At 31.8% G+C, this 27531-nt stretch overlaps 4 protein-coding genes and 1 long non-coding RNA gene across 5 annotated transcripts; 3 read left to right on the top strand and 2 right to left on the bottom strand.

The window, feature by feature from the left end:
• Window positions 1-799: 799 nt before the first annotated feature.
• LOC105976273 (heavy metal-associated isoprenylated plant protein 47) lies at window positions 800-1750 on the top strand. The gene is made up of 3 exons (XM_088821149.1): window positions 800-913; window positions 1053-1131; window positions 1229-1750. Exons 1-3 carry the CDS (start codon window positions 908-910, stop codon window positions 1507-1509), a joined length of 366 nt encoding a protein of 121 aa, XP_088677275.1. The 5' UTR covers window positions 800-907; the 3' UTR covers window positions 1510-1750.
• Window positions 1751-4049: 2299 nt separating this feature from the next.
• Window positions 4050-7921, bottom strand: LOC105976276 (cytochrome P450 724B1). Its single transcript, XM_013001553.2, has 9 exons — window positions 7560-7921; window positions 7122-7446; window positions 6394-6546; window positions 5572-5841; window positions 5395-5481; window positions 5160-5238; window positions 4772-4878; window positions 4404-4525; window positions 4050-4286 (listed from the first exon to the last, which is right to left on the bottom strand). The coding sequence occupies exons 1-9, from the start codon at window positions 7775-7777 to the stop codon at window positions 4190-4192; spliced, it is 1458 nt and encodes a 485-aa protein (XP_012857007.2). The 5' UTR covers window positions 7778-7921; the 3' UTR covers window positions 4050-4189.
• Window positions 7922-18921: 11000 nt separating this feature from the next.
• Window positions 18922-21008, top strand: LOC105966349 (ras-related protein RABB1c). Its single transcript, XM_088821354.1, has 6 exons — window positions 18922-18973; window positions 19134-19273; window positions 19379-19461; window positions 20361-20565; window positions 20718-20786; window positions 20910-21008. Exons 1-6 carry the CDS (start codon window positions 18922-18924, stop codon window positions 21006-21008), a joined length of 648 nt encoding a protein of 215 aa, XP_088677480.1.
• A 257-nt stretch (window positions 21009-21265) lies between these two features.
• LOC105966350 (uncharacterized) lies at window positions 21266-21767 on the bottom strand. The gene is made up of 2 exons (XR_001173547.2): window positions 21639-21767; window positions 21266-21530 (listed from the first exon to the last, which is right to left on the bottom strand). It is a non-coding gene; the product is annotated as an uncharacterized LOC105966350 (long non-coding RNA).
• Window positions 21768-24009: 2242 nt separating this feature from the next.
• On the top strand, window positions 24010-25594 carry LOC148768798 (uncharacterized). Its single transcript, XM_088821353.1, has 2 exons — window positions 24010-24102; window positions 24551-25594. The coding sequence occupies exons 1-2, from the start codon at window positions 24010-24012 to the stop codon at window positions 25592-25594; spliced, it is 1137 nt and encodes a 378-aa protein (XP_088677479.1).
• The last annotated feature ends 1937 nt before the right edge of the window (window positions 25595-27531 follow it).

The following is a 27531-nucleotide window of genomic DNA, read 5'->3' as shown; positions in this document are numbered from 1 at the left end:
TCACACAATCAGATATTGAAAGTTGAATAAATATTTTTTGGAGACAATTTGTTTAATATACATAATTTGTCGTGTCTCCAAAAATCAAACCCTACCTAATTATGTGAAAATGTGTTAGAGTTTTGTTATTTCGGACAACAATTTGTAGCAATATTTAAGAACGTGATATCTTTTATTTTATTTTTTGTAATGAAGGAACCAGCAGCCAATCGATTATATATGGGCATTAGATAATCTTACACTCTCGTATAATACGAGAAATGTAAATCACACTAGGCTAACCATGCGTGACAAGCTCGACCGTTGGTAATGAGATTCGAACTTGAATCGATCGACACATGCTCACTTGCTCCAATCGCTAGATAATTCCTTGCAGGACTTTATTTTTAGTTTTTGCTTCCGTATATGTCACAAAATGTCATTATTATTTAGTATAAAATCATAGTAATTATTTTAAATGGGGTGTCGATACGCATATAATTATAATTTTTTTTTATACTATGTAGTTTAAAGATATATAATATATATAAGTTATAACGTCTATACAATTTAATTTTTAGAATTGAAAAGAAAATATAAAAAATAATTAAATGCTACTTATAAGATTTATATAAGAAAAGCAGGTGCTATAGTCGTCAAATTAATTCTTCAATGTAAATATGATAATTGATTATATTTATTCCAACAATAAAAATAAATAAAGTAAATTAGAAAGACTTACTTTGCTGTTGACGTATTGCCTATAACCAGCCATTTTATGTTTACAATTATTTATTTTGTATAAATAGTCCTTCATCGTCTTCCCATTTTTCGTACTACTCTCTCTCTCTCTCTCTCTCTCTCTCTCTCTCTCTCTCTCTCTCTCTCTAGTCCAATTTCTACTCCATAGTTTTGATCAAAAAAAAAAATGAAGGTAAAAAATTGCAATTTATTATTATTTTTTTTTGTGTGTAATTATATTACCTTTCCGTTTTTAATTTTTAATTTTTAATTTGTTAAATTTTGTATGAATATTTTAAATTTGTAATTAATCTGTCGAATATTATTTTCAGCAAAAGATTGTGATTAAAATGTCAGTTCATTGTGACAAATGTCGCTCCAAGGCCCTGAAAATCGCTGTTGGCATATCAGGTACAACATAAATAATATATAAAAATAATTAATTTTAATTTATTATAATAATATTAATATATTAATAATATTATTTTTTGTTTATGGGTGTTTGTAGGCGTTGAATCGGTGGCTTTAACGGGTCAAGAAAGGGACCAGGTGGAGGTTGTGGGCGACGGGATCGACTCGGTTGAGTTAACCCGGCGGCTCAGAAAGAACGTGGCGCATGCTGAGTTGGTTAGTGTGGGCGAGTTTAAAAAAGAACAGCCTACAGCCGCCGGGTCTCCACCGGTGGTGGGCTGGCTTCCGCCGCCGCCGCCGCCGTATGGTTTCCCTCCCAACAATTATTGTACAGTACTGAGGGACCCAGTATACGACAACTCCTGCACCATAATGTAATACAGTAGACATATTTCTCCAATTTTCTTGTATAGGAAAAAAGAAATAAGAATAATAATTTAAAGAATTAAAAAAATGAATCATTTGAGGTAATATTCATGTTAAAATTAAGTACTTTTTTTTTCCGTATGATATTTATTGATATAAATAAAGTACATATATATGTAATAAAAAAAAAATCAGAGTATTGTAAATATTTTACTATTTTAAGTTTAAATGCTATTTATGCATAATAAGTTAGTTAAGAGATTTGTCATCTTGTTTTTGTATTGTGGTTAATTGCACTCATCGATGGCATAATGGACCCGGAACCGACCCGTATTGGATACGCTAAATAGTTATGTGTCGGGTATTGGATTTAAGTTTCTAGAAACAATTAGTTTTGGGTCGATTTGTGGGTCTTTTATTATTAGAATCGAACTGTATAAATATTTTATATTTAATATACATATTATTTGAAGTATATACAATCTAAAATTATGTTAACAAATTTCGAATACACTGTCAATAAAAATGTATAGTTGTAAAATATGAAGGAAAATGTCAATGCATCATTACAAATACTTATTTGAACTTGCATTAGAAATTTGGTTGATAAAGCTTCACAAACTACGTGGGATATAACTTCACAATTTTGGTCGTAATTATGAATATGTAACACTATATGCATTACGTAAAATTGTTCATACACACAATTATGTGAAAATTCAAATTATGTAATAATAACTTCTTTTCTGTACAAATTCAGAATATGTAAGCACTAAATTATCATCTCAGTATTTAGTAAATTAATTTTGTTTACACTTGATGTACTATATATATTCGAGTTAATTGATCTTACTTACCCATCATCATTTGTTTATTTAAATAAATAGTTTCCGACTAATATCACTTTCTTTTAATATCGTATTCTGCAGACTTGTGTACAATAAATTGATTCTTGACGAAACGGATTATGATGTTGCTGCAATTCGTGAAGAACTTCAAACCAATCTTTCTTTTATAACTGACGAGCAGAATTATTTTTTGATGCAATCATGAAAGTTGTTACAAATAACAGTGATGAAATGTTCTTTCTTTACGCGTATGGAGAAATAACATGAAAGATATTCATTCGGAGAACTTTATCGGCTGATGTCCATTCCAAACCACAAATTTTTATCAATGTTGTGTCATTTGGTATCGCATCACTGCTACTTCTCGGCGGCGTAACTGTTCATTAAAGTTTCTTACTATCAATAATTGTGTAAGAGAACTTCACATACAACATCAACCAACAATGTCCCCAAGAAGAATTGTTGACTATGATGAAGCTTATTAGATGGGACGAGGCCCAAGCGATGTACATAAATTGTTTTGAAGCACTTGACAAAAGTATTAATTTTATCCTTAACTCATAAATATTGTTCGATGGCAAGAAAGTTGTTCTTGTAGGAGGATTTCAGCAAATGTTACATGATGTCTTGAAAGCATTCAGGCATAACATTGTGTATGCCATAATCAATTCCTCTCTACCATGAAAACACTGTAAGGTTTTGAAGTTGCACAAGAACATGAGACATTAATCATGTTTTTCTTCCTCTAATGTCGATGACGTAAGAGAATTCGCGGAGTGGATATTGATAATGTAAATATTAAGAATTAGTGATGGTGATACTGGAGTGGCGAATGATGGTGATGTTGCAATTGAAATTTCAAAGGACAAGCTAATTCGTGATTGAAAGATGCCTTTTGCCGCTTGTGCAGTTTGTTAATCCCAATTCGTTGAGCAACATGTTCACTTCTGATTTCTGATTTCTTTTAAACCAAGGCAATTCTTGCACCAACTAATGATAGTGTCGAATTTGTAAATGATTGTATGTTGTCACTCATACCTGGAGAAGAGAAGGTTTGTTTGAGCTATGATAGCATGTGCAAGGAGGAACTATATCTGAAGGAACGCAAAAATATATTCAACTGAATTCCTCAATATCATCGGGAATTCCTTCTCATAAATTAAAGTTCAAGGTTGAAGATCAACTTTCTTGTCATGCTCATTAAAAACATTGATCAAGCGAAAGTTTATGCGATGGAACTAGGCTACACGTTGCAAGATTGGACATACACATAATTAGTTACAAGAGACTTTTCGGCAAGAATGTTGGCGACATGGTATTTATTCTTCGGATGACTTTAATTCCGTCTGAACTGTACTGCCAACTATATTTCATAGACAATAATTTCCGGTGATTATTTCATTTGCCATGACAATCAACAAAAGGTAAGGCCAAACTCTCTCTCAACTAGCAACATCGTGTACAAAAGAAGTATTTCAGAGAATATGAAGATATACCGTAACAAACATCATTTATCAATTACATGCCCATGTTTTTCGTTACTTATGCGTGCACATTTTGTGTATGCTAAGGTTTATTTGCAATAAATAGTATTTTCCGCTTGGATATTCTATTATGTTGTTTTTTTGAGCAAGGTAATTAGTTACATCAACTTGAACTACACCTAATTAAATTCCCCATTCTAAATACTAGGTACCAAACTCCTTTGAACTCATTCGATCATTGGATTAAAAAATGCATGCATGGCTTTGTGAGTGAAGTCTTCAAGGAAATTATATTACAATAAGTGCACAAACATAGTCTCATTAAAATGTATATATATAATTATATAATTGAATCTTTCTTCATGAGCTGCATAAGGAATGCAGACTCAATTTTAATCCTCTTCGAAACTCTACATATGGATACGCGATCGGCTGTTCGCCATCTTCTACTTTCCAACTGCAAAGACGAAATTAATTTTTATTTAAACATTAAAAAAAAAAAAGACACACACGCATATAAAACCTCGGATATGTTTTGTCGCAATGTATTAAGAGGAGAATTAAAATTAATTACCTATAATTTTGTATGAGGTGGTGTAGGAAAAAAGCAACCTCAACTTTTGCCAGTTCAAAACCTGGGCAGCATCTGGACCCTCCACCAAATGGGATAAACTTCTTGCATGTTTGATCTTCTGTCTATTTAATTCATTATATATATAAATAAATAAATAAATAAAAATCTTTTAGTACCATGTACATAGTATATATTACAATAAACATCCTTAATTAGCTATGATAACAATGCAACTGCATCTATATATCGTGTTCATAATGAGTTCGATCGAGTTAGTTAAAGTGCATACTCGACCCATTTTCTTCCTATTCGAACTCGTTGCAAGCAATATTTTTTTTTAGTGAAATGTGAACTAGTTAATTAATTACCTGCCATCTCCAAGGATCAAACTGGAGAGAATTAGCATGAAGAGACGGGTCGAGATGAACCGCCGAGAAAACGGGTAGGACTTTCCAACCCGACGGAATTATATAATCTGGACCAAAACTATATATTAATTTCATATTATTAATTGGAAAATCCAGAAAAAGAAAAGTGTGACCACTAAATTAAAAACATCATCCATGCATAATAATTGCATAAAAACATCTCTTTTGTGTATATATATATATATATATATATATATATATATATATATATATATATATATATATATATATATATATATATATATATATATATATATATATATATATATATATATATATATATATATATATCTAGGTTGTGGACCATCAAAGAAATTACTATATATACCTCTAAATTTGACATCTTTGATTGCCTTTCGGTGGACAAATTTAACAATGTTGCCTAATCTTAGAGCTTCATTTATGACCTGTGTTACAATGGTCCACACGATATTAAATATTAATCACATAATTAATTAATTAAAAAGGGATATATTCAACTAAAAATAATAAAAAAGAATTTCACAAATTATATCGAAAAATATAGAAAAAATAAAACAGAATAAATAATTGCACATTCTTACATTGTGTGTGAATTCCATAGCTTTATAGTCCTCCCAACATAGAAATTCGTCCTTTTTCTTCGTGCTTCGTATTTTCCGATGCTCCCCCTACATATATCCAAAAAAAAAAAAAGTCATAGTTCCGAAATTAAAAAAAGAAATAATTACGTTCTCTTAGTTGATTACAATTAGTGTCACCTTGAGTTGATCAACGGCAAGAGGGGAGCGATGAAGGAAAAAGACGACCATAGACAAAAGAAGGGAAGTGGTTTCGTAGCCACCGAGTAAAGAATCCAACACGAAACTAACTTTTTCGTCTTCGGATAAGGTTTCGACGCCGAGGAGTACCTCGAGAAAATCATTATTATTATTACAACTCTTTTTGCAAGAATTTATTTCATCATTTCTACTTCTTTTTCTTCTTTCTTCTATGATTGCTTTCACAGTTGAAGATATTCTACTTCTAGCCTGTAAAGAGATATACCATGAGGGCAAAATAATTAAAGCTAATAAGCACATGCTTGCTTACTTTATTTATTTATTTATTTTTTTCTTTTTCGGCAAATAAAAAGCAAATTAAGGGTAAATTACGGCCACACTTGAAGTAAGGTTAAATTACGAAAAAAAACCTCGTATTTGGGTAAAATTTAGGGGATCTTCTAGATTACGTGGAATATTCTCCGATTTATACCCGTTTTATCCCATTCGAGCTCCACATTTTGAAACAAGATGATCATAAGATGTGTTTCTCGAATTGTAAATATCAGATTGTAGGGCATGAGAAACTGCATGTTTGCACAAAACGAGTGCAAACTAAAGAGAACATTTCAGGGAATCTAGAACATTCAGTTGAATTGACACCATAGGTGTGGACGTACAAAAAGATTCATAGCACCCAAATTAAACAAGAGGGATTGTTTCGCAATTTAACGTTACCTCAGGGGTGGCTGTAGTTTACCGAAAAGCAAATTATATTATAGTATTCTAACATATATATTAATTAATCTAGTATATATAAACCTTAACAGCTCTTGCATATGGAGTAAAAGGAATGTAGATTGGTAGAGAAATGAGGCCTCTCATGAAAGTCAAGAAATCTTCAAGTATTTCCTTTGTCTGTGGCTCATTTGGTCTTAAACCAAGCACCTGCTTCACTATTACATTAAATGTGTACTGTCAAAAAAGAAAAAGAAAAAAATAATTAATTAAATATGGTTGAATTTCTACAATATTAATTGTTACATGGAATTAATTCTCAATTAACATGTGTATATTATTTTTTATCTCGCACGTACAACTTAACAATTCCGTCGATTCCGATCCAATAATTTTCAACTCGGGAGCATTTATCTTTTTCATTCCGATTTCAAAAAAATTAAATTATAACAAAGTCAAAATTATTTTTTTTCTTTTTACTTCCGAAAAAAATTGGAATTTTTCCGAAACTGTTTGGTTTTCCACCTCTAACACTAATAAAAATCAAGAATTCATGAAACGAAATTAATTTCGATTAACGTATAAATTTTCCGAAACTGTTAATTCCGATTTCCTATAACAAAATGGAAATTACTTTTCTTATACTTTTTTTCTCTTACTCCCAAAAAACAATGGAATTTTCCCGACACTAATATAATCAAGAATTCAAATTAAATTAAAATATGGATTAACGTATAAATTTTTTCCGAAACTGTTAATTCCGATTTCCACCTAACCATATTTACCTTTCTAATGAACTCTAATATAATTACCTTTCTAGCTTCCTCACAGAAGACAACATCCTTCTTATCCCTCCAAGAATCAAGAATCCGGGTGGCGTTCGTCTCGATATCGACCAAGAAATCCGGCTTCAATTTGATGGTGGTGACGAGGGCGACGGCGACACTCCTCAGCCGGCGGTGTGTTTCTCCGGCAGCCACCAGCATGGAGCTCCTCCCCAATATTCCATGGATAGGTTTCGGGTAGCTGCACTCGAACAACCTATCCTCGTTCTGCAATACGTAATAATTCAGCTCGCCGTCGCACGAAACCACCGTCGGAGAGAAGAACAAGTGGGATTTGAACACTTTCCCATACCTTGCTTGTAATAAAATTAAAAACACCATTAGTACTTATTATATTGCATGAAAACACACACACACACACACACACACACACACACACACACACAAACACAAGACAAATTTTACCTAGTACAATGTTGTTGCAAGAAAGGGCCAATTGAAGTTGAAGAGTGAGGCTTTAAAAAATTAAGGGTTTCGCCAAAAAAAGGCCAACCAAAAGATCCTTTGGGGAGAGTGTAATTTCTCAAGAACAACAATAATATGGGCAAGAAATGGTGCAAAATAATAATCACTAACAAAAAAAATAACAAGGCAAAGGTAATCCAATATATTGCCATGAACATTAATTAATTTATGTTTTTTTATTGCCTTTAAAAAAAAATTGTTGGGAATATATATAATTATTTATATCACAGTGCACAATGAAAGGTAATTTTTGGTTATCCTTGACTGCATATATATAGGCAGGGGCGAAAGATCACATTCTCAATTAAATTATATAGTATTCATATTTATTTATAGGTAAACCTCTATTAATTATTATAGTTGGGATTCAATAAAATTCTACTAATTTTAACGAAATATTAAATTATTGGGGACCAAAAGAATTTATTTATTTAAGCGAAATTATTAATTTATCGAATATTATTTATTGAGATTCTACTGTATTTAGGCCGTCCAATCATGGACATTATACACACAAGAAAAATTGAAAATTGATAATTGTAGTTTACACTAAATTATTTGTAAGTAATCATATTGTTTTCAATAACTGTAACGAATTTAATTTATTATAGTTTTGGTTAAATGTTATTTTATTTTAAAGAGGGTAAATACACTTTGCAGTACCCTTGAAGTATAGCATATGCAACATTTACCCCTTAAAATATCATTTATAACACTTGCCCCCTCAACATCAATTGTTCTATATTTTAAAATTTAAAACATAATATACATACATTCTAATAATTATTGGATCATATAAAATTAAAAAATAATTAAAATTAAATTATTGAAAAATAATTAAAAAATAATATATATTGTATAATAATGAGTAAAAATATATTCCAAGATATTAATAAATTTAAATACTTAAGATTACCATTAATTATGTATTATATATTGATTTCTCAAAATTTATGGATATGAATATATTCGAGTAATTGGTCCAACAACAATTAGATGTATTTATTAAATATTTACCCAACGCAAGATAATATTTTTAAATTTTAAACACTGCATTTTCAACAAATATTTTTAGTTGTATAATTTAATTATTCTTTTAGTTATTTCTCTCAATAAAAGAGGAAATTTTGAGGTATTAGAATTTAAAATACAAATTAACTATGTTTGAGGAGAGTAAGTGTTACAAATGATATTTTAGGAGGTAACCGTTACATATGGTATACTTGAAGTGTGCAAACTGTATTTAACACTTATAAATATTATAAAAATAAAATTCGGTCAAATTCTGACTCATGTGTAAGATACGATATGTATGCAAGAAAGGAATTAAATAGGGGTTTGTTTTTACTGGTTATTACAGTCGGTGAAAATAAGCCTTATCAACAATAGCATGAGAATTGAGATCAACCTAGACTAGCATCTAGACTTCTACAGGCAACAGGGGAGCAGCATGTTATAAATAAATTAATTAATAACATATAAATATATATTATTTTTGCTATTGACTTGAATTAAGTAATGGGGTTAAGGACAACAACCACTACTAATTAATTAGGTTCAGGTTTTTCGTGCTGGGCGTAAACGAGTCGAGCTCAGGTTGTTTCGGCGAGCTCGAACTTGAATCCATTTTGACGAGCTCGAACTCGAGCGATCGGAGCTGTTAGAGAATATTATATTATAGAATTCTTGTAATATTAGGATTCTAGTATGATTGAGTTACCTAGATTAGTTATGATTTAGTTACCTAGTCAAACTCTATTACCTCGCAATATTTCTCTATATATATTCCATGTAAATCAACCCATAACACAATGGGGGTTTCTATTCTATTACGTATTATTATTTCTCTTTTTCTCCTATTATATTCTTCCTATATGGTATCAGAGCACCAGGTTTTTTAACCTAGCCGTCTTTTTTCTCCATGACGGTGACCACCCAATTTTCTCCCTCCATCGGTGGTGGTACTCTTAATATCTTTCTTTTTCTTTTTTCTATCTTTTCCATGTTTTTAACCTAGCCGCCTTTCTTCTCCATGACGGTGACCACCCAATTTTCTCATTCCCTCGGTGGTGGTACTCTTAATATCTTTCTTTTTCTTTTTTCTATCTTTTCCATGAACACCACCCAAATTTTCTCCCTCCCCCGGTGGTGGATTTTCTCTATCTTTTCCGCTCTTCTTCTTCTCCATGGCCTATGGCCTAAAACCTAGCCGTCACCTCTCTTCTTCTCCATGGCCGGCGACCACCAACCCAATTTCTTCCCTCCCCCGGTGGTGGCAACTTATATTTTTTTTTCTCCCTTTCCGACATCTTCTTCTTCTCAGTCGGTTAATCTATTCTCTCTATCTCGATAAAAAAAAAAAAAAAAAAAAAAACGATTGCTTATTTTTCTCTCACCCGTTTATTATTATTATTATTTTTTTTATAAATTGGGCAGATATTTCCACAGAGGAATTCTCTAGCGTTGTGTTTCGCTGTTTCTGTCCAGTCTTCACTTTTGAAGTTTATTCGTTCCGACTGCGGGAGCGTTGCTAGCAAGTGATTGTCCAGTCTTCACGTTCGTCACGTTTCGACTGCGGGGGCGTGGTAGAGAATATTATATTAAAGAATTCTTGTAATATTAGGATTCTAGTATGATTGAGTTACCTAGATTAGTTATGATTTAGTTACCTAGTCAAACTCTATTACCTTGCAATATTTCTCTATATATATTCATGTAAATCAACCCATAATATAATGGGGGTTTCTATCACGTATTATTATTTCTCTCTTTCTCCTATTCTATTATTCCTATAGGACCTTCATGAAATTAATGTATAACATGTATCTCATCAAATATTTGAAATACTTTAAAAAAAATACAATTCTTTGCAATTCAAGCTCTCATTTTTTTTTTTCATTGGTGTGTCAGATACAAATATGTAGAGATGATGCACTTCTATATGTGTTCACTTTAATTTATCGATAGAAAAATAACTTTTCACCACTACACAAATATGTGGTGTAAGATATCAAATTCGTGGTAGAAAGTTTTTTGCTATAATTTTACTACGAATTTTCTCCATAGCGAATAGGGGTGTGACAAAAGTTTTGCTACAGTAAGTGGCCGTAGTAAATGTTTTTTTGATACAGTAAATCCTAGCATTTACTACAACTCCCATTGGTGCGTGGTAAAATGTACTTTTTGTAACGCTCATTTAGTGTAGTAAAAAGTTATTTTTCTACCAGTGATTGTTAAAAAACGTCTCTTGTTATGCACATTAACAAACACCCACTCTCATTCCATATAATTTTGTTTAACAAATTACCCCTTAAAACCTCAATATTTGGGGGCTGTGTGCCAAAAATTCATCGTAGAGAGAATTGCTGATATAAATAACACAGTGAATTTATTAGTTATTCGATATAACATAAGAACTCTAAATGCAATAAAACTCAAAATTTGTAAGAATGAAGTGCAACCAGCGTCGACCATAGTACTAAACTATATTAGTCGGTTGAATGGTCAACAATATGGCTGACTGATATGGTGAACTGAAGTAGTTACATTAATTTTTTCGAGAAAGCATTCAACCAATTAGTCTTACTCTTACGATCGACTGAACTTCAAGAGATAGAACAATAAATTAGTCATCCCACTGAGTCGACTGTGATTAGTCGATAATATTTACTCGATGGTTTTTGGAGCATTTAGTCGACAATTCGTAGAGTACTCAAGTAGTCGACCATTCCCGAAGTGGGAGGACATAGTTCAAATGAAAACATTGTGAATAGTTTGGGTGGCATTAAACATTAAGAGAAAAAGGCTTAATCATAAAACTAAAGTGAATTTTTTTGTTATTTATATCTAATGAGAATTGATTTGAAGTGATTAATTTGTCTAATTGCCCCCATTTTATAACACATGTAAAATCATATGGTTGATATAAAAAGTTGCCTACATTTAAACCAAAAAAGCATGTTGCTTACAAAAGTGGCTAGTGGGAGTGAGTTTGTAGCCACTTTACATAAACATGTTGCAGGCATTTTAAGTGGTCAAATTAAGCCACTATATAATGATGAATCCTCCTCCACTTTATGTAATTAAGGACCATTGTCTCATCGTTAATCAAATCATATCAAATCAAATTTAATTATTCGACATTAATTATGCATCTTAACTGCAGATATTACATTATTAATTACTATTCCCTCCGTTTCAAAATAAGTGTCGTTTAAGGTTAATGCACACTAACTAAAAAAGTTAATAAATGCTCTTGATTTTGAGAAAATAATTCATATTTGATAAAATTAACCCTTTTGAGGCTTTAAATCTCTCTCTATTAGTTCATTAACCTCTCATTAATTGGAGGGTAAAATTGAAAAAAAAAAAAAGGTCATATCTTGAAATTCTAAAGTAAAACTTAATAGGAAAAATAAAATTATAGCTAAAACGACACTTAAAAAGAAACGGAGGGAGTACTTTGTTAATTGTGTCTCCCCCGCTATTATCCATGTCTTCACAATAATTTTGGGTCTAGTTGGCAGTGCTGAAGCTAGGATTTCATCATTCGGGGGCTGAATATATATTAAAAATAACGTAAAGAAATAAATGATCAATGATTGTTTCAAGAATGGCGAAACTCTGATAGATATATATATGTATTGTTGCCCCCAAAAAAAATAACTAGAAGATAGCAATAGAGAAACTCATGACAGTTTTTGCATTAATTTGAATATATGGTGGACTGAATAAAAAAGGTTGGATAGACTTAATAAATATATAGGTGTAACATAGTTGAATTTTTTTGAGATTGATGATCGACCTTTGTTTATTCTTATCCAATGGTAGACTCGCCTTTTATTCCAAGTGACAATCCGTAACTTTCTTATCTTGTGTGTTAGACTCATTTGTCATTTTTATTTATTTTATTTCCGTTTAAAAATATTTATAAAAACAATAAATTATATGTACATATATAACAGTGAAAAATAAAAATTAAAATTGAGAGGGTCATGCCATCCTGGGTACTTATTTAATAGTTTTAATAATTTCTTTGACTGTGAATTTGTTGATGAAGTTGCACGTAATAATCGTATGATTTCCTATCTTATATTAAAGCTCTTTCCGCAACGCAAAAGTCTTCTTCTCTTTTAGGATATTTTCACTATTATGATCATATATTAATTAAAAATAACTGGTACTGTTGCCAACTTTATGATAAATCGTTAGGGTGCAAATTTAAATCGGATGGCCTAATTTAATAGAAAAATCAGATGTCACAGGATGATTGACACATGGATAGTTTAAATAAAAATATAATTATGATTCTAATAATTGGAAAAACAGAAGGAAAAAAGAAAAAAGAAACCCCCAGCATAACTCGTAACCCCTCTAACTCTAATTATAATCAGTGTGATTTATTAAGAGTTAAGACTTAAGAGTGTCACGTGTCAAATAATTAGTGAAATCCGATGTATATTAAATATCGACTGATCCACTCAGAATTTAATTCGTTAAGTTCTAACTTTATTAGCATGTCAACTATAAAGCTTATAAGAAATTATTATGATATATATGTAATATATGTAATATTCTTTTTTATTTTTTATTATTATTTTCTTTTAATCAGAAATGATAGTAGCATGTTCAAGGCATATTATAAGTTCATTTCTCAATCCTTGATTATGAATTTATGATAATAATTTGCACAATTGTGCTTTTGGGTCTAAGAGCCTATAGAGACAATCAAGTGGTCAAAGCTAACTTTTCGTTGGAGTACATTCTTTTCTTAGTTTCTCATATTATTATTTGTTCCAACTTAGATAGGGACATTTCCTTCTCAATCTAAAGTTGCTAACTCTGTCGCGAATGAATGGTCAAGCGGTTGGAAGAGTTTGTGTCAATTGACAAAAGTTCGAATCCCTTTATCAAAAATCGGCAGCCCATTGAGTTTGTTACATATGGTTATATTAATCTAGTACGGTTTATATTTTTGTATGATTAGCAAGTAGTTATACGAGAATAAAAATTTATCTACTGCACCTATATAGTTAGCTGTGAATTTCTTCATTGATAAAAAAAATTGCCTCTTGAAGTAAAGTTGCTTTTAAAATATAATTAACCCTATCAAATCCCTGTTTAGTGTTTACAATTTCAATCTCTAATTCCTATAAAAGAACCATTATTTTATACTTTTTAGGAGTAACATTTAAGGGTGAAATCGGACGGAATGGATCGGAAATAACTTTTTCGAAAATTTTCTAATTTTTTTCAGATGTTAAAAATAGGTTCCAATTTCCATTCCAAACAAATCGGAATATCAATATCTATTCCAATTTCGGAATACCTCGGAATTGGCGGAATTTCGGATTTTTTGGAAATTGCATTAATTCTTAATTTTTTGTTCCAAAATCGGAAATAATGGTAATTTTAAATTTTTTTCCCTATTATTTTCATAATTTTCCAGCAAAATGCAAGAATCCAAAACAAAGGTCAATAAGATGAAATGTAAGCACTTGTAAAAACAACATAATCAGTTTATCAAAGAAACATAGTTCATGCAAAACATAAATAGAAAAAAAATTAGAAATACAATATATATATATATATATATATATATATATATATATATATATATATATATATATATATATATATATATGAAATAAAATCGGATCGGAAATCGGACTTTCCAATAATTTTATATGTAATTCTAATTCCGTTTAAAAAATAAACAGAAGAATCGGAAATCGGAATATCGGAAATCGAAATGAAAAAACGGGTTCCAAATTTGGATATTTTCGGATCGGAATTGGTGGATATCGAAAATTCCGTTCCAATTTCCACCCCTAGTAACATTTAATTTAACTTCCTACGAAACATACTGTCAAACTTACTTAATTTTAGCAATTTCAATTCTTAATCTTTATTAAAATTAAATTAACAATATATCCTAAATAAGAAAACACAGAAGAGAGAAAAAAAAAAAAAAGTGAGTATTTTTTCCTCTTTGTTGATTTATATTTATTTCTATAGTTGTGGGTTCTCGAGGATTTATCAATATACATCTGTCTATTCGCATTTTTTTGCATTTTTTTTGCATTTTTTATCAAAACATCTGTCAATTCTCTCTAAGGTAAGGTTAAATTATAAAAAAAAACTCCCTCTTATTTGAGTAATTATTCAAAACAAAAAATATATGTATTTTTTTACGAAAAAATCTCTTCTTCAGTAGGTAAATTTGACACCATAGTTAATCAGAATAGTTGTAATTATCCATACAAAATGAATTTTTTTCCCACAATTTAACATTAGCTTAAGAGAGTCTGTAATTTGTCCATAAAAATATGATATTCAAATTATACCCTTTTTTTTTTTTTTTAAGAACTCAAATCATACCTTAAGGTGTGGAGTATGGACTAATAATGCAGTAGAATAAATTTAGAGATATCTTTTATTTAGAGATAATCTAAACTGAGCATTACTGATGAAAGTCAGAATGGTTGTAAATGACAAAAATGCCATGCATGCAAAAACTAAGACACACAATTTTCAAGACAGCACGAGGTCGTGTCAGTTGGACCAGTCTTTACGTTTTATTCTTCTCACCTTTGACTCCACCCTCCTATATAATTTTATGTTTTTTTAAACTTCTTTTAATTTTTTGTTCAGTTAGAGATTTGACCCGATTTAACAAACAATAAATAAAAGTAAAGAAGTTCTCATAATAAAAGAAAAAAATGTTAAATACATAGAAAAAATATGTAAAGATCCACTAGTCTCACATCCACATGGTCACATCCTTCTACACATTCTACCTACTAGATGTTGCCCACTGTCGTAGGTGGACATGACCACGGTTCCAGTTTGAACCGGAATTGGCCCGGGAACTATGGTCAACGGTTCGGACAGCCGAAATCGGTAGTGATCAACCGAATTGGAACCATAACCGAAAATCACTGGCTCATTACGTTTTCTATAGTTCACATGAACCGGGAACCACCGGTTAAGCGGAGGTTCGAACCGTAAGTTTAAAAAAAAAACATTAATAAATAATTGCAAGGTCATTTTTTTCAGGGGCAAAAAAGAGAATTCAAACGGTCTCACTTTTGAATGTGGCGGGTCGACCTAGACCAGTCGGTTGGCCATAAACCGGCCCGAGAACCGTTGGGTGAAATTTGGATGTTTGGCCCATATTTTCTGACAGTTGATGATCAACGGCCCAAATTGAACTGAAAAGTGACCGTTGGGGGTGTTTGCAAATACATTCAAAATCAACTTAAACTGAAAAGACAGGTCCAGTACTGATGCTTTTAAAATTACAACTTATAACAACTTATTTTATGAAAAACAAAAGCAAAAGTTAATTTTACAAACACGTAAAAATAACTTATAATCAGAAAAAATGCTCAGAATCTATTTTTTAAAGCTCTTGCAAACACCACCTATATACTATAGATTAATTAAAGATCAAAGGTAGCTCTAGTTAATTATTTACTTTTCCAAAAGCTGAATGTGAGCCACTCAAATAGCTGTGCCTTGAGTTATATTATTCGGCCATTTTTATTACTTAGACAACCTTTCGACATACTATACAGACGTAATTTGTAGGAAATTAATTAATTAATTAAAAATACTAAAAATTATGATTTAAGTCATAGATGCCAGAGATCTAACGACTTTTAATCATTGGATTAAAACATGAACCCCATTATAGCTGCAAATCCCATCATTAGCCTTAATAATCCACTACATTAAATTAAATTTTCAAGACATAGCAACAAATAAATATTGTAATTTTATAATATTATATAAATTTTCACTATGTTATATTGTTTTTCAATCGGACAGGTTTGATGCATAAACTTTAGGACAATAACATTGATAGTTTCAACTCTTTAAATGAATCGACAATAAAAATATTTTTTGTAATTTTTCTACGAAACACCTTTCAACAGTATATAAGCTCTTAAATAGGATGTTTTTAGGAGTTTATAAATTTAACCAAACAGACTCATAATTTTGAGAGAGAGAGAGAGAGAGAGAGAGAGAGCACTTGTTTTTTGGAAATAACTTATTTTGAATTTAGATTTTCGATCCACAACGCATCCGTATATTTATTGTATTTAACGATCAATTTTTATGAACATTCTTTTTAATAAAACAAACAATTATGATTTCCACTTTCAAAGTTTCACTTTCTCATGCTACTTTTATTATAAGTCATTTCTATCCCTTGTCGACTACTACTGATCTTAGGTCTCGATGATGTTTGCATTACTCACGCCGACATCCTCCCTTCCACTCGTGTTTGTTGCTCGTAGTCTCGTTTTTTAAAATTTATTTAGTCACTCCATATTACATGTATAAATTTTTAGAACATTGCTTTTTTTTATTGTTAGTATACAAGTAAAAATATAATGAAAGTTGAGAGATAGATATTAAATGTATTGTTTGTTGTGAACGGGTCTGGCTGCCGAACTCGTTTATTTCGAGTAAAGATTGGGCCGAGTATGAGTTTAGACGGGTTGTAGCGGGCTTCCAGTTTTACATATTTTTTTACGGATCGAATCGTAAATTTAGATAAACATGTTTCGAAACCGAGTCACTGCTATCCAGATGACCTAATTAAATGTTGGGGCTATTATCCCAACCACAATCCATACCCCATTTTTTCTTTTTATTTTAAATAATATTTTTTTTATTATATTATCTAAATATGGATTATCCCATTTATAATATATATTTGCCCACTTAGATATAAGAAATTCATATGAATTTTTGGTATTTTAGATGTGAAGTGCCATGTAGGGCTATAACATCGCATTAATAAAATTGAAGTTCCTACAAAATGAATCGTAGGGTGGTGTTACTAATCTTATGACATATCGTGGTGTTTGCAAACGCTTTTTGAAAGTGATTATGAGTTTCTTTTTGCTCATAATCTGTTTTCAGGTGTTTGCAAAATCAATTTTTTACTTTTGCTTCTTTTAAAATAATCTGCTTTAATCTATTTTTTTTTTAAAAGCACCCTAACCCTGTTTTTTCTATTTAAGTTCATTTGCCGAAATATTTGCAAATACCCCCAACTTTTAGAAATAATAACTTAAAACTGACTTAACTCACAATCACTAACTTCTGCTTTTAAATAATCATTTGCAAACACCACCATAGTAGCATTTAATTGCGGATTCTATTTTAATAGCGGGCTTCAGCGAAGTTGAATCTTACCAACCAAACATGTTATTAATTTCTACTATTTAGCCAATCTAATTTAATAGTAGCAAGCATACGAGGCCTTAATATTATAACTAATCATACATATTTAATAGACAAGAAATTCAAATAAATATTTATCAACTTTTCCTTTTTCAAAAACTAAGCAGCACTAGAGTCAAAGAGTTTATAAATATTAATATATTTACATTGTTTATGGTATAGTAACTTTGTGTCCCTTTCGAAAGTCAAAATAAAATGTGATAGAGAATATAAATATGATTTATGAGATTTGGGGTTCAGATTTTAAAAGTTGATAAAAAGTAGGTCCAATGTTTTAATTTAATTAATTATAGGAAGGGTATTTTTCAGTCCAAATTCAGCTCTTGCCATTTCGTATGATTGATATCATCCAATACAAGAATTGTATAATTATAAATATCAAACTGAAAATAATCACATATTTTATTTCATCTGCAATTATTATTTCATGATTCTAACAAATTTAATGAATTTTATCAATTCCATTAACATTAGATTTTGAAAATATAAACTACATTTTGCGCCGCGGCATACAAAAATTTGCAGGTCTTAACACAATAATTTAGTCTTCAAAAGACCGTTCTGTTAGAATCTACACCTGGTGTAATACACCATATAATTTTACACTATTAATCTACACATAATAACATACACTCATATGTATGTGTACTTAATTAGTGGAAGTTACTTATGTAGATCTGTGGTTTAAAATCACATGTTGTATTTCACCAAGTGTATGATTTCTTAAGCCCAAAACCGCAATTGAATTGGATGTGATTTTGAAAAATTACCATGAAAAAAAAAAGAGAAAAACAAATACAAACATATAAATAATAATTAAATAATTAAATTACATAATATAGAATTTGTGTCACTTAACAAGAAGGATTCCTAATCCTACTTATTGTAAGAAACATCCGCACCTCTATAAAATAGTTTAAATTCTTTCTCACCTTATAAATAAAGGATTCTTTCTACGTATAATCAAACTAATTCCTTTTGTTTCAACAATCAAACTCTCTTCTTTCCATCAACTTTCGTGTTAATTTTGTCCGAAGAAACAATGTCGTATGATTACGATTACCTCTTCAAGTACATTATCATCGGAGACACCGGTAATTATTATTCTTATTTTTATTTTTTTTTGTTCTGGATTTTTTCTAGAATAATTATTTCGGACTTTTTTTTTTTACTACATGATGGTAAAGCTTGTAATTATATTATAACGTAGTACGTAGTTGATAATTTTTAACGTGCATGAATGTATTCGATCAGGTGTTGGGAAATCGTGTCTGCTTACGCAGTTCACCGACGAACGCTTTCAGCCGGTGCACGACTTAACCATTGGTGTCGAACTTGGAGTCAAAGTTGTCGAAATCGACAACAAAAAAATAAGGCTACAAAGCTGGGATACGGTAATTTAATTTGTCTTTTTAATTAATCTATATATTGTTTTTCTTCTTTTATTTTTTTCCATATATGATCAATAATAAAATCTATTTTTATTTTTATTTAATTAGGCTGGTCAAGAAACATTCAGGTCGATTACGAGGTCTTATTACCGTGGCGCCGCCGTAGCCCTCCTTGTCTATGACATAACAAGGTGCCATATTAATATATGCATAATTAATGTTGCCTAATTTAATTTGTACATCTTCAATTTTGTCAATTGATCTTCCAACCCTAATTAGTAAAGCATGTTTCAAGTATTGAATCGGATTAATTTCGATTAGATGAGATATCGATTAATACCGTATTGGCTAATTAATTAATTTATTTATTTATTAATTAGTAGTAAGATGTTCGGTTCGTTTGATTAGATTTTATTATTAAGGATAAATTATAACCATCGCTGAGGTATGGTCAAATTACGAAAACACCTTTCTGTTTCGGTAATTACAACCATCCCTCAATTATTAATGTTCTTACACGTCCACCCTTGCGTTTTTAAATTTAGTGAAATCTTCGAGATTATATGAAATATTATCACTTTTGTACCCGTTTTATCCCATTCGAACTCCTATTTTGAAACAAGATGATCATAATATATGTATTTTGGCTTGTATATATCAGATTGTGGTGCATCAGAAACTGTATTTTTACACAACACGAGTACAAACTAGACCACATTCCACAAAATCTAGATGATTATGTTGAATTTGACACCATAAGTGTGGAGGTGTAAGAAAAAATCATAGTTGTGTGGTAGATGTAATTATCCAAACAAGAGGGGTTTTTTCGTAAATTGATCATACCTCAGTGAGTGATTGTAATTTACCTTATTATTAAATATGTTACATTCTGGTTTTATGTTTTCAAAGATCAAATATATTTTTTTTCCTATATTCAGTCGCCCTCAACAAAATTAATCTCAAAAGCAGGGGGTGTTATTAATTGAATGAAACAGTAGCATTTAATTGCAGACTATAACTTTCGTAGCGAGTTTGAATAAGTAGAAATCTTGTCAAACCGAACGCTGAACGGGCCTTTTTAATTCTTCAGGAGAGAAACGTTCAACCACCTGGCAGGTTGGTTGGAAGATGTAAGAAAAAACGGAAATGCAAACTCGACCGTAATTTTGATCGGAAATAAGTGCGATCTTTTTCAAAGAAGAGCGGTGAGCATCGAGGAAGGGGAGCAATTTGCAAAGGAGAATGGATTGATATTCATCGAGGCTTCTGCTAAAACAGCTCAAAATGTCAACCACGTAAGATATTATTTTGTTTCTTCATTCGAAATTCAATATCAATGTATTGAAAAAAATAATAACAATAATTGCAATATTCGGGTTTTTTTTTTTTTTTTTTTTTTTTTTTTTTTAATGTTCTTCCAGTTGATTCTGTTATTTTACGTTTTCAGGCATTTATAAAGGCGGCCGCAACAATCTACAGCAAAATTCAGGATGGAACTTTCGACTTATCGAGTGAGGTAGGTTTGGATTTATACTATGTTTTTTACCTTTTTCTTCTACTTTTTTTTTCCGATCGAAATTCGACTGTTTATTTTGTGCATATATACAATGGTGCTAAAATGTGAGTCTTGTTATTTCAGACGACCGGAATCAAAGTTCGATATGGGGGAAAGGAAGGACCTTCAGCGGGGAGACGAGACAGTGCTGCTTCTCAAGGAAGACGTTGCTCGTGTAGCTGAAAAATTAGTTGCGATTTTATATTCTTTATAAACATCTTTTTATACGAGTGAAAATCGAAAAAAAAAAAAGAAAAATCAATAGTCTAGGATCAGTGGTTGAAACTATACAACATAAATATTGTGTGGAGTGTGTGCAATACTTAGATTAACATGCAATTGCAGCAGATCAAGAAGTAAACAATATATATACAAATATAAATATATCGTATCATTCTTTGTTCATATAGTTCCGAGCCGATTCCAACCACAACCACGAATATTAAACAAATTTATCATTATTTGTAAATATCAAAATTACAAAAATATCCAATTTATATTGAATTTTTCAACACTAATTTTACATCTCAATTTTATTCCATTCAAATTGTATTTCACATAGAAATATAATAACGAAATAATACGTACAATATGTAAATTCTAATTAATGATGCACGTGATCGTTTGGATTGGCTTTCGGAGCAGGATACGAACCCCCATCTGGACCTTCCTTGGCTACACGCCGGTGGACTACATAACCAACATCTGTCAAACAACATTTTCAAATTATATGAAGGTAAACTGAAATTATAATGATATATATAAAAATATAAACTAAAATTCAATGTCGGAACTAGCTAAAAAAAACCGCACCTCGAATCGTTAAGAACTCGGGATTTCTTGCTTCTGTAAAAAGACACCTTGAATTCAAACTCAACAGAATGAAGCTTATAATCAAGATTTGGATGGCAGCATGCCTAATGAGATTTCTCATCTTTTGTGATCAATATTCACAACTGATGGTGGTAATGTGTGGATGGGGAGTTATTATTATATAGTTCTATTTTTCATGAAAGTCAACAATTGAATTATTATACAATGTGACAAGTCAAAGTTTTATGTCCACTAAAGGTTTAAGAGTGATTTTTTTTTTTTTTAATAATGAAGTAACTGGCAACACATCATACAGGTGAACTGGATAAACGAGAGATGTAAACTACACTAGCTAGCTTAATCATGTGTGACAATCTCGACTTAAGAATCATTGGTAAGGGGAATTGAACTTGGTCAGTTGACACATTTCTTAAATATGTGTCGTTTCATCTTGGCACAATTCTTAAAAATCTCAATAAATATGTATTTATTTTAGGGAAATAGATATTGATTGACCAAAAAACTCTTGTTTATTAATTAATGCAGAAAAAATGTTGGAAAATTAATTAGGGTATAATTGAAAAATATGTAATTAACGCAACATTGTAATTTTAAAGCGATGTATAATATGGAACATAAAAAATTCTTAGAAAATACAGATATTGTGGAATGTAGAGAGTATTTCTAAAGTTGAGCTCCGATCTCCTCTATAGTTATTTAGCTATAGAATATGATCATAGAGTTTTATTATCGTTATTCCTCTTTTGGTTCAATTGATTAGGGGTGATAGACAATATAATCAGGCCTAATCCGACGTTTGGTACGCTGGACTAAGACTAGGAATAGATTAGAACTTCCACTTTTGATGGAAAAATGTATAGACCTCCATTTAGGACCGTAAGGGCATTTTTAATGAAGTCCCTAAAACTCGAGTCTCCATATTTTAGGAACTTTGGTAAAAACATTCAACACCAATGGAGGTCCTGCAGAGTCTCTAAAATAGAGACTATACCTAAAGTTTCTAAAAAAAATCCTTATATTTAGGATTGTATATGGAGACTCTAACTTAAAATTGTTCCACAGTAAATTAATAAAAAAAATTAAGAAAATTAAATTTTTATTTTCGTGGTTGAAATATTTATTGTTGTTGTTGAAAATACGAAACCAAAAAATGCAATTTTTTTTCCTAAGTGAGATATATATTAAAAAATTAAGATAATGTAAATGAAAAATAACCGTCGGAAATTTAATTTACAAACTAAGCTATAATTTAGTTATAATAAGAAATCATTTATAAATGAATACAAAAAATTAATTTTATAGAACTCCTACTGAATATGACCTTTTTTTATTGGGATAATTTTTAAATGAATTAATATAATAAAAGGCCCACATATTAAAAGGTGATGATATGTAGGGATGCGTGGGTAGTAGTAGAACCAGCGAATTAGAAAGACCGGTGAAACAATTATGCAGCATTAAATTTTACGAACGGATACTGACCGGCATTCCATTAATCAAACACGATGTTTGACCCGAAAGAAGATCGATTTTAAACACATAGAAGCTAATAAACTTGCTCGGATTAAACATCAAGAAAATAACAAATAAAGTAGGTGTCGCCGTCGGGATATATAGTATTGCGTTGATTCAATAAATGAACTCACATTATAATTTTTGAAATAAAATAAAATATTCGTTTTCATTTATATATATATATATATATATATATATATATATATATATATATATATATATATATATATATATATATATATATATATGAAAGACAAATGCAAATAAACCTATTTCATGTCTTGTTATACCTAAATGGGCCAGCCCAATGGGCCCTCAAATTTATCTACTAATTAGGTCCACTACACGAAAGCCCAATCACATATAAGTGGGCCCATTACACGAAACCCCAAGCTCCTTCAAAGTAAGGCTTGGGCCCAACAAAGTAAGCCCAACCCATTCAACGATATATAAATAGATGTTTTACTCATTGTTAAGGTATGTTTTCATTATTTCACCAACAAGCTAGAGTTTAATTCTCTCTACCATCTCAGCAATCCGTATATCTGACTTGAGCGTCGGAGGGGTTTCCGCCGGATCAACCCCCGGCGTAGTTCACGTATGTTCATTTCGCAGGGACCTCAGGGTCATCAAGTTGTCAAGCTACTGATCCGCTTTGCTCTCCCAGCTCATTTTCTACACCACCCTAGGTGAGCTAAATTTTAGCATCATCATTTTGGCGCCGTCTGTGGGAACGATGCAAACCAGATCATGTAGCCAACAAGATCCTTCTGAGGCGTCAGCTCGGAGAGAAAATGACACAGCTAATAACCTCCCAGTCCGTGGAGGATCTGGCATGCCACCTCCTCCACGTACCGCGGAGCCACTTCCTCCACGTGCCGCGGAGCCAGCTCCTCCACGTGCTGCAGATCCACCTCGCGAGGTTCAGGTGATCCCTCACCGGGACCCACCACTCGCCGACCCACCACTCCCGGCTCCTCGAACGGTTCAAATAACTGAGGACGCGCTGCAACGCATGATAGCAGAAGCCTCAACTCGCGCCGCCACGGAGGCCGTAACTCAATATATCGCCACGATGAGAGCAAACGCTCCCAATGCGATACCAGCGCAAGCTCCACCTATAGTGCCACCTGTGGCCCCACCCCCAATCTAGAATCAAATAAGTGTCTCCTCCTCTACCTCGGACCCACGGTCCCGAGTGCAGCTATCTACTAATCACAGAGGGGCACAACCCAGACAGCAGCGTCGGCGCTCACCCCCACGGGGAATGCGTCACCACAGAGAGTCCCTCTCTTTAATGAGGGAGAAAGCGAGGTAAACAACAGAATGTCTCGCCAAACTCTTTTCCCCTAACCAAATAATCTAATGGGTGAAAGAATACCTGTCCCAACAAGACGCAGTCCCTTCACATAGACATTCTCAACGAGGTATTACTTCAAGGAGTAAAGATCTCGGGGTTACCTCAATTTGAAGGGACCACCGACCCACATGAGCATATAGAGAAATTCAGTGCCATGGCGGATTTATATGGCCCGACGGATGCTGCGATGTACAAAATGTTCCGCACTACTCTCTCCAAGAGGGCAATGAATTGGTTCAACTCTCTACCCATAGGGTCGATTGACACCTTCGCTCGGTTGTCAACCCGGTTCACCAACCAATTCGCCATCAACAAACAATATGCCAAGACCCCAGCTCATCTTTTCTCTGTAGTACAGAGAGATAATGAAACGCTCCGCAACTACATTAAGCGTTTCGTAGAAGCCGTCCATGAAGTCCCCAGTGTAGGGCAAGACATGCTCTCCGGGATTATGCAGCAGAACTTGAAACCGGGTAGATTCAAAGAATCTATCGCCGGAAAACCCCCAGGCAACCTAGAGGAGTTGCTGAATCGAGTCGAAAAATACGTCCGGATAGAGGAAGCATCTACCCATGCTCCTCCTAAAAGGAAAAGAGAAGATGACCGTCAGGACAATAGGAGGCGCGATGATCGACGTCCACCACTTCCACCTCAAGGCCAACCCTCTTCCTCCTACAATAGGTTCACTTCGCTAAACGCTCGCCTCACTGAAATCCTTGACGTGATAGAACAGAAAGGTTTAGCAGAGCCTCCACGTCCTATGCAGCCAAATGCAAAGCGAGAAAAATCGGATCGTTATTGTCGATTCCATAAGGACAGAGGGCATACTACGGAGCAATGTGCACAACTCAAAGTGGCGATTGAGAAGCTGATCAAACAAGGCCATTTAGGCGAATACATTGATAAGCCTCGAAATAAGCGTCGTGATGATCCTCCACGCCGAGATAATAATCGAGATCAACAGCAAAGACGAGAGGATGAGGGTCATCGACGTGACCCGGATAACAACGATAACCAACCTACCCGGGGAATCATCTCCTTAATCAAACACGATGTTTGACCCGAAAGAAGATCGATTTTAAACACATAGAAGCTAAAAACTTGCTCGGATTAAACATCAAGAAAATAACAAATAAAGTAAGTGTCGCCGTCGGGATATATAGTATTGCGTTGATTCAATAAATGAACTCACATTATAATTTTTGAAATAAAATAAAATATTCGTTTTCATTTATATATATATATATATATATATATATATATATATATATATATATATATATATATATATATATATATATATATATATATATATATATGGCAGACAAATGCAAATAAACCTATTTCATGTCTTTTGTCTAAAATACTCTTCATAATATCATTTTCGTCAACCATCCATTTTACTCTAACTTCATCAATATTGCACATTGACCCCTTTTGAACAAATATATCACATTAATTCCAAATTTTATAATATTTTTATAATATATTTTCTTTTTCAGAAAATATTTTTTTCTGATTTTTTTTCCAGCTAGATTCAGATTGACTTTTTTTTCAATTTTTTTCTTTTTTCTGAATTTTTTTTTCTGGCCGGTCAACTGTCGATCTCCAGCGTTAACTTTTTTTTCTCTGTGTTAACAACAAAATTATTGTCTGAGATAATAATATTGAATATCGAAAGAGTAATATTACTATTTCGAACAGTACTATTATGAATATTACTTTCCCGAACAGTACTATTACGAATATCAATTTCCCGAGTAATATCACTAGAATGACTGTCCCAAACAGTAAAATTATTGCATGAGACAATAATATTACGATTGGAGACAGTAATATTATGGTCGAAGACAGCAAAGTTGCAGACCAAGACGATAAAATTAATTAACAGTAAAATTACTGTCTCAGACAGTAATATAACAGACGAAAACATTAATATTAATTAAAATAATTTTTTTAAGAAAAAACAAGTTTTCAACAAAAAAAAAAGTCAACGGCGGTTAGCCTGTCGGGAAAAAAAATCAGAAAAAACAAAAAGTTTACAAAAAAAAAAGTGAACGCCAGAGACCGACGGTCAACGGTAGCTGGTCGGCGGTCTCCGGCGGTGGCAGTCAAAATTGGAATAAGGGTCAAAATTTATTAATTGATGAAATTGGGTTGAATTGGAGTCTAAATCATGAAATTGGAGTTGAATTAGGATTTCAAGGAGTTTGAGGTAATTTTGGTATATATAAAAGAGTTTTCCTAATGCAAATAAGTTTGAATGAGCTAGATTTATTTGGAAGAAAAAAAAAAGTTGGATGTGAGCATTTAATGAAAAAAAAATATATCCAACTTTTTATGTCGTATAAATAAATCGAGCTCATTCAAACTTATTTGGAAATAAGGAAAACCCTTTTATATATACCAAAATCACCCACAACCCTGTGAAACCCTAATTCAACTCCAATTTCATGATTTAGACCCCAATTTAGCATAATTTCACTAATTAATCAATTTTGACCCTTATTCCAATTTTGACACCATTTTTTCCCGCCACCACCGGAAACCGCCAGTCTCCGGCGTTGACTTTTTTTTTCTTTTAAGAAATTTTAATTAATATTACTGTCTTGACTACTAAATTATTGTCTCCAACAGTTAAATAGTAATTTAACTGTCGGAGTCTCGGAGACAGTAATTTAACTGTCTGCGATAGTAATATTACTGTCTCAGATAGTAATTTTACAGTATTAATTAATTTTATCGTCTTGCATGCAATTTTGCTGTCTTCGACCGTAATATTACTGTCAGCCACCGTATGTAGGTCTCATACAATAATATTATTGTTTAGGACAATAATATTAGTAATATTACTGTTTGGAACAGTAAGACAATAATATTAGTAATATTATGGTTTGGGACAGTATTATTAGTAATAATGTATTATTAGTAATAATGTATTATTAGTAATAATACTGTTTTGGTATTCAATATTACTATTTTAGACAATAATTTTGT

The sequence above is a fragment of the Erythranthe guttata genome, chromosome 8, assembly GCF_056151865.1.
Source record: "Erythranthe guttata isolate IM_541 chromosome 8, IM_541, whole genome shotgun sequence".
NCBI lineage: Eukaryota > Viridiplantae > Streptophyta > Magnoliopsida > Lamiales > Phrymaceae > Erythranthe > Erythranthe guttata.
Note: the sequence above shows the minus strand (reverse complement) of the source record. Positions and strands in the feature narration are given on the sequence as shown.

Coding starts and splice junctions, on each gene's coding strand:
- LOC105966349 (XM_088821354.1), top strand. CDS start 18,922: ATGTCGTATGATTACGATTACCTCTTCAAGTACATTATCATCGGAGAC. Junction 19,274..19,378: donor GGCTACAAAGCTGGGATACG/GTAATTTAATTT, acceptor TTATTTAATTAG/GCTGGTCAAGAAACATTCAG. Junction 19,462..20,360: donor CTTGTCTATGACATAACAAG/GTGCCATATTAA, acceptor TTAATTCTTCAG/GAGAGAAACGTTCAACCACC.
- LOC105976276 (XM_013001553.2), bottom strand. CDS start 7,777: ATGTTCATGGCAATATATTGGATTACCTTTGCCTTGTTATTTTTTTTG. Junction 7,447..7,559: donor TTGCAACAACATTGTACTAG/GTAAAATTTGTC, acceptor ATTACAAGCAAG/GTATGGGAAAGTGTTCAAAT. Junction 5,239..5,394: donor CTATGGAATTCACACACAAT/GTAAGAATGTGC, acceptor ATTGTAACACAG/GTCATAAATGAAGCTCTAAG.
- LOC105976273 (XM_088821149.1), top strand. Junction 1,132..1,228: donor AATCGCTGTTGGCATATCAG/GTACAACATAAA, acceptor GGGTGTTTGTAG/GCGTTGAATCGGTGGCTTTA.
- LOC148768798 (XM_088821353.1), top strand. CDS start 24,010: ATGCCACCTCCTCCACGTACCGCGGAGCCACTTCCTCCACGTGCCGCG. Junction 24,103..24,550: donor ATCCACCTCGCGAGGTTCAG/GTGATCCCTCAC, acceptor AATGGGTGAAAG/AATACCTGTCCCAACAAGAC.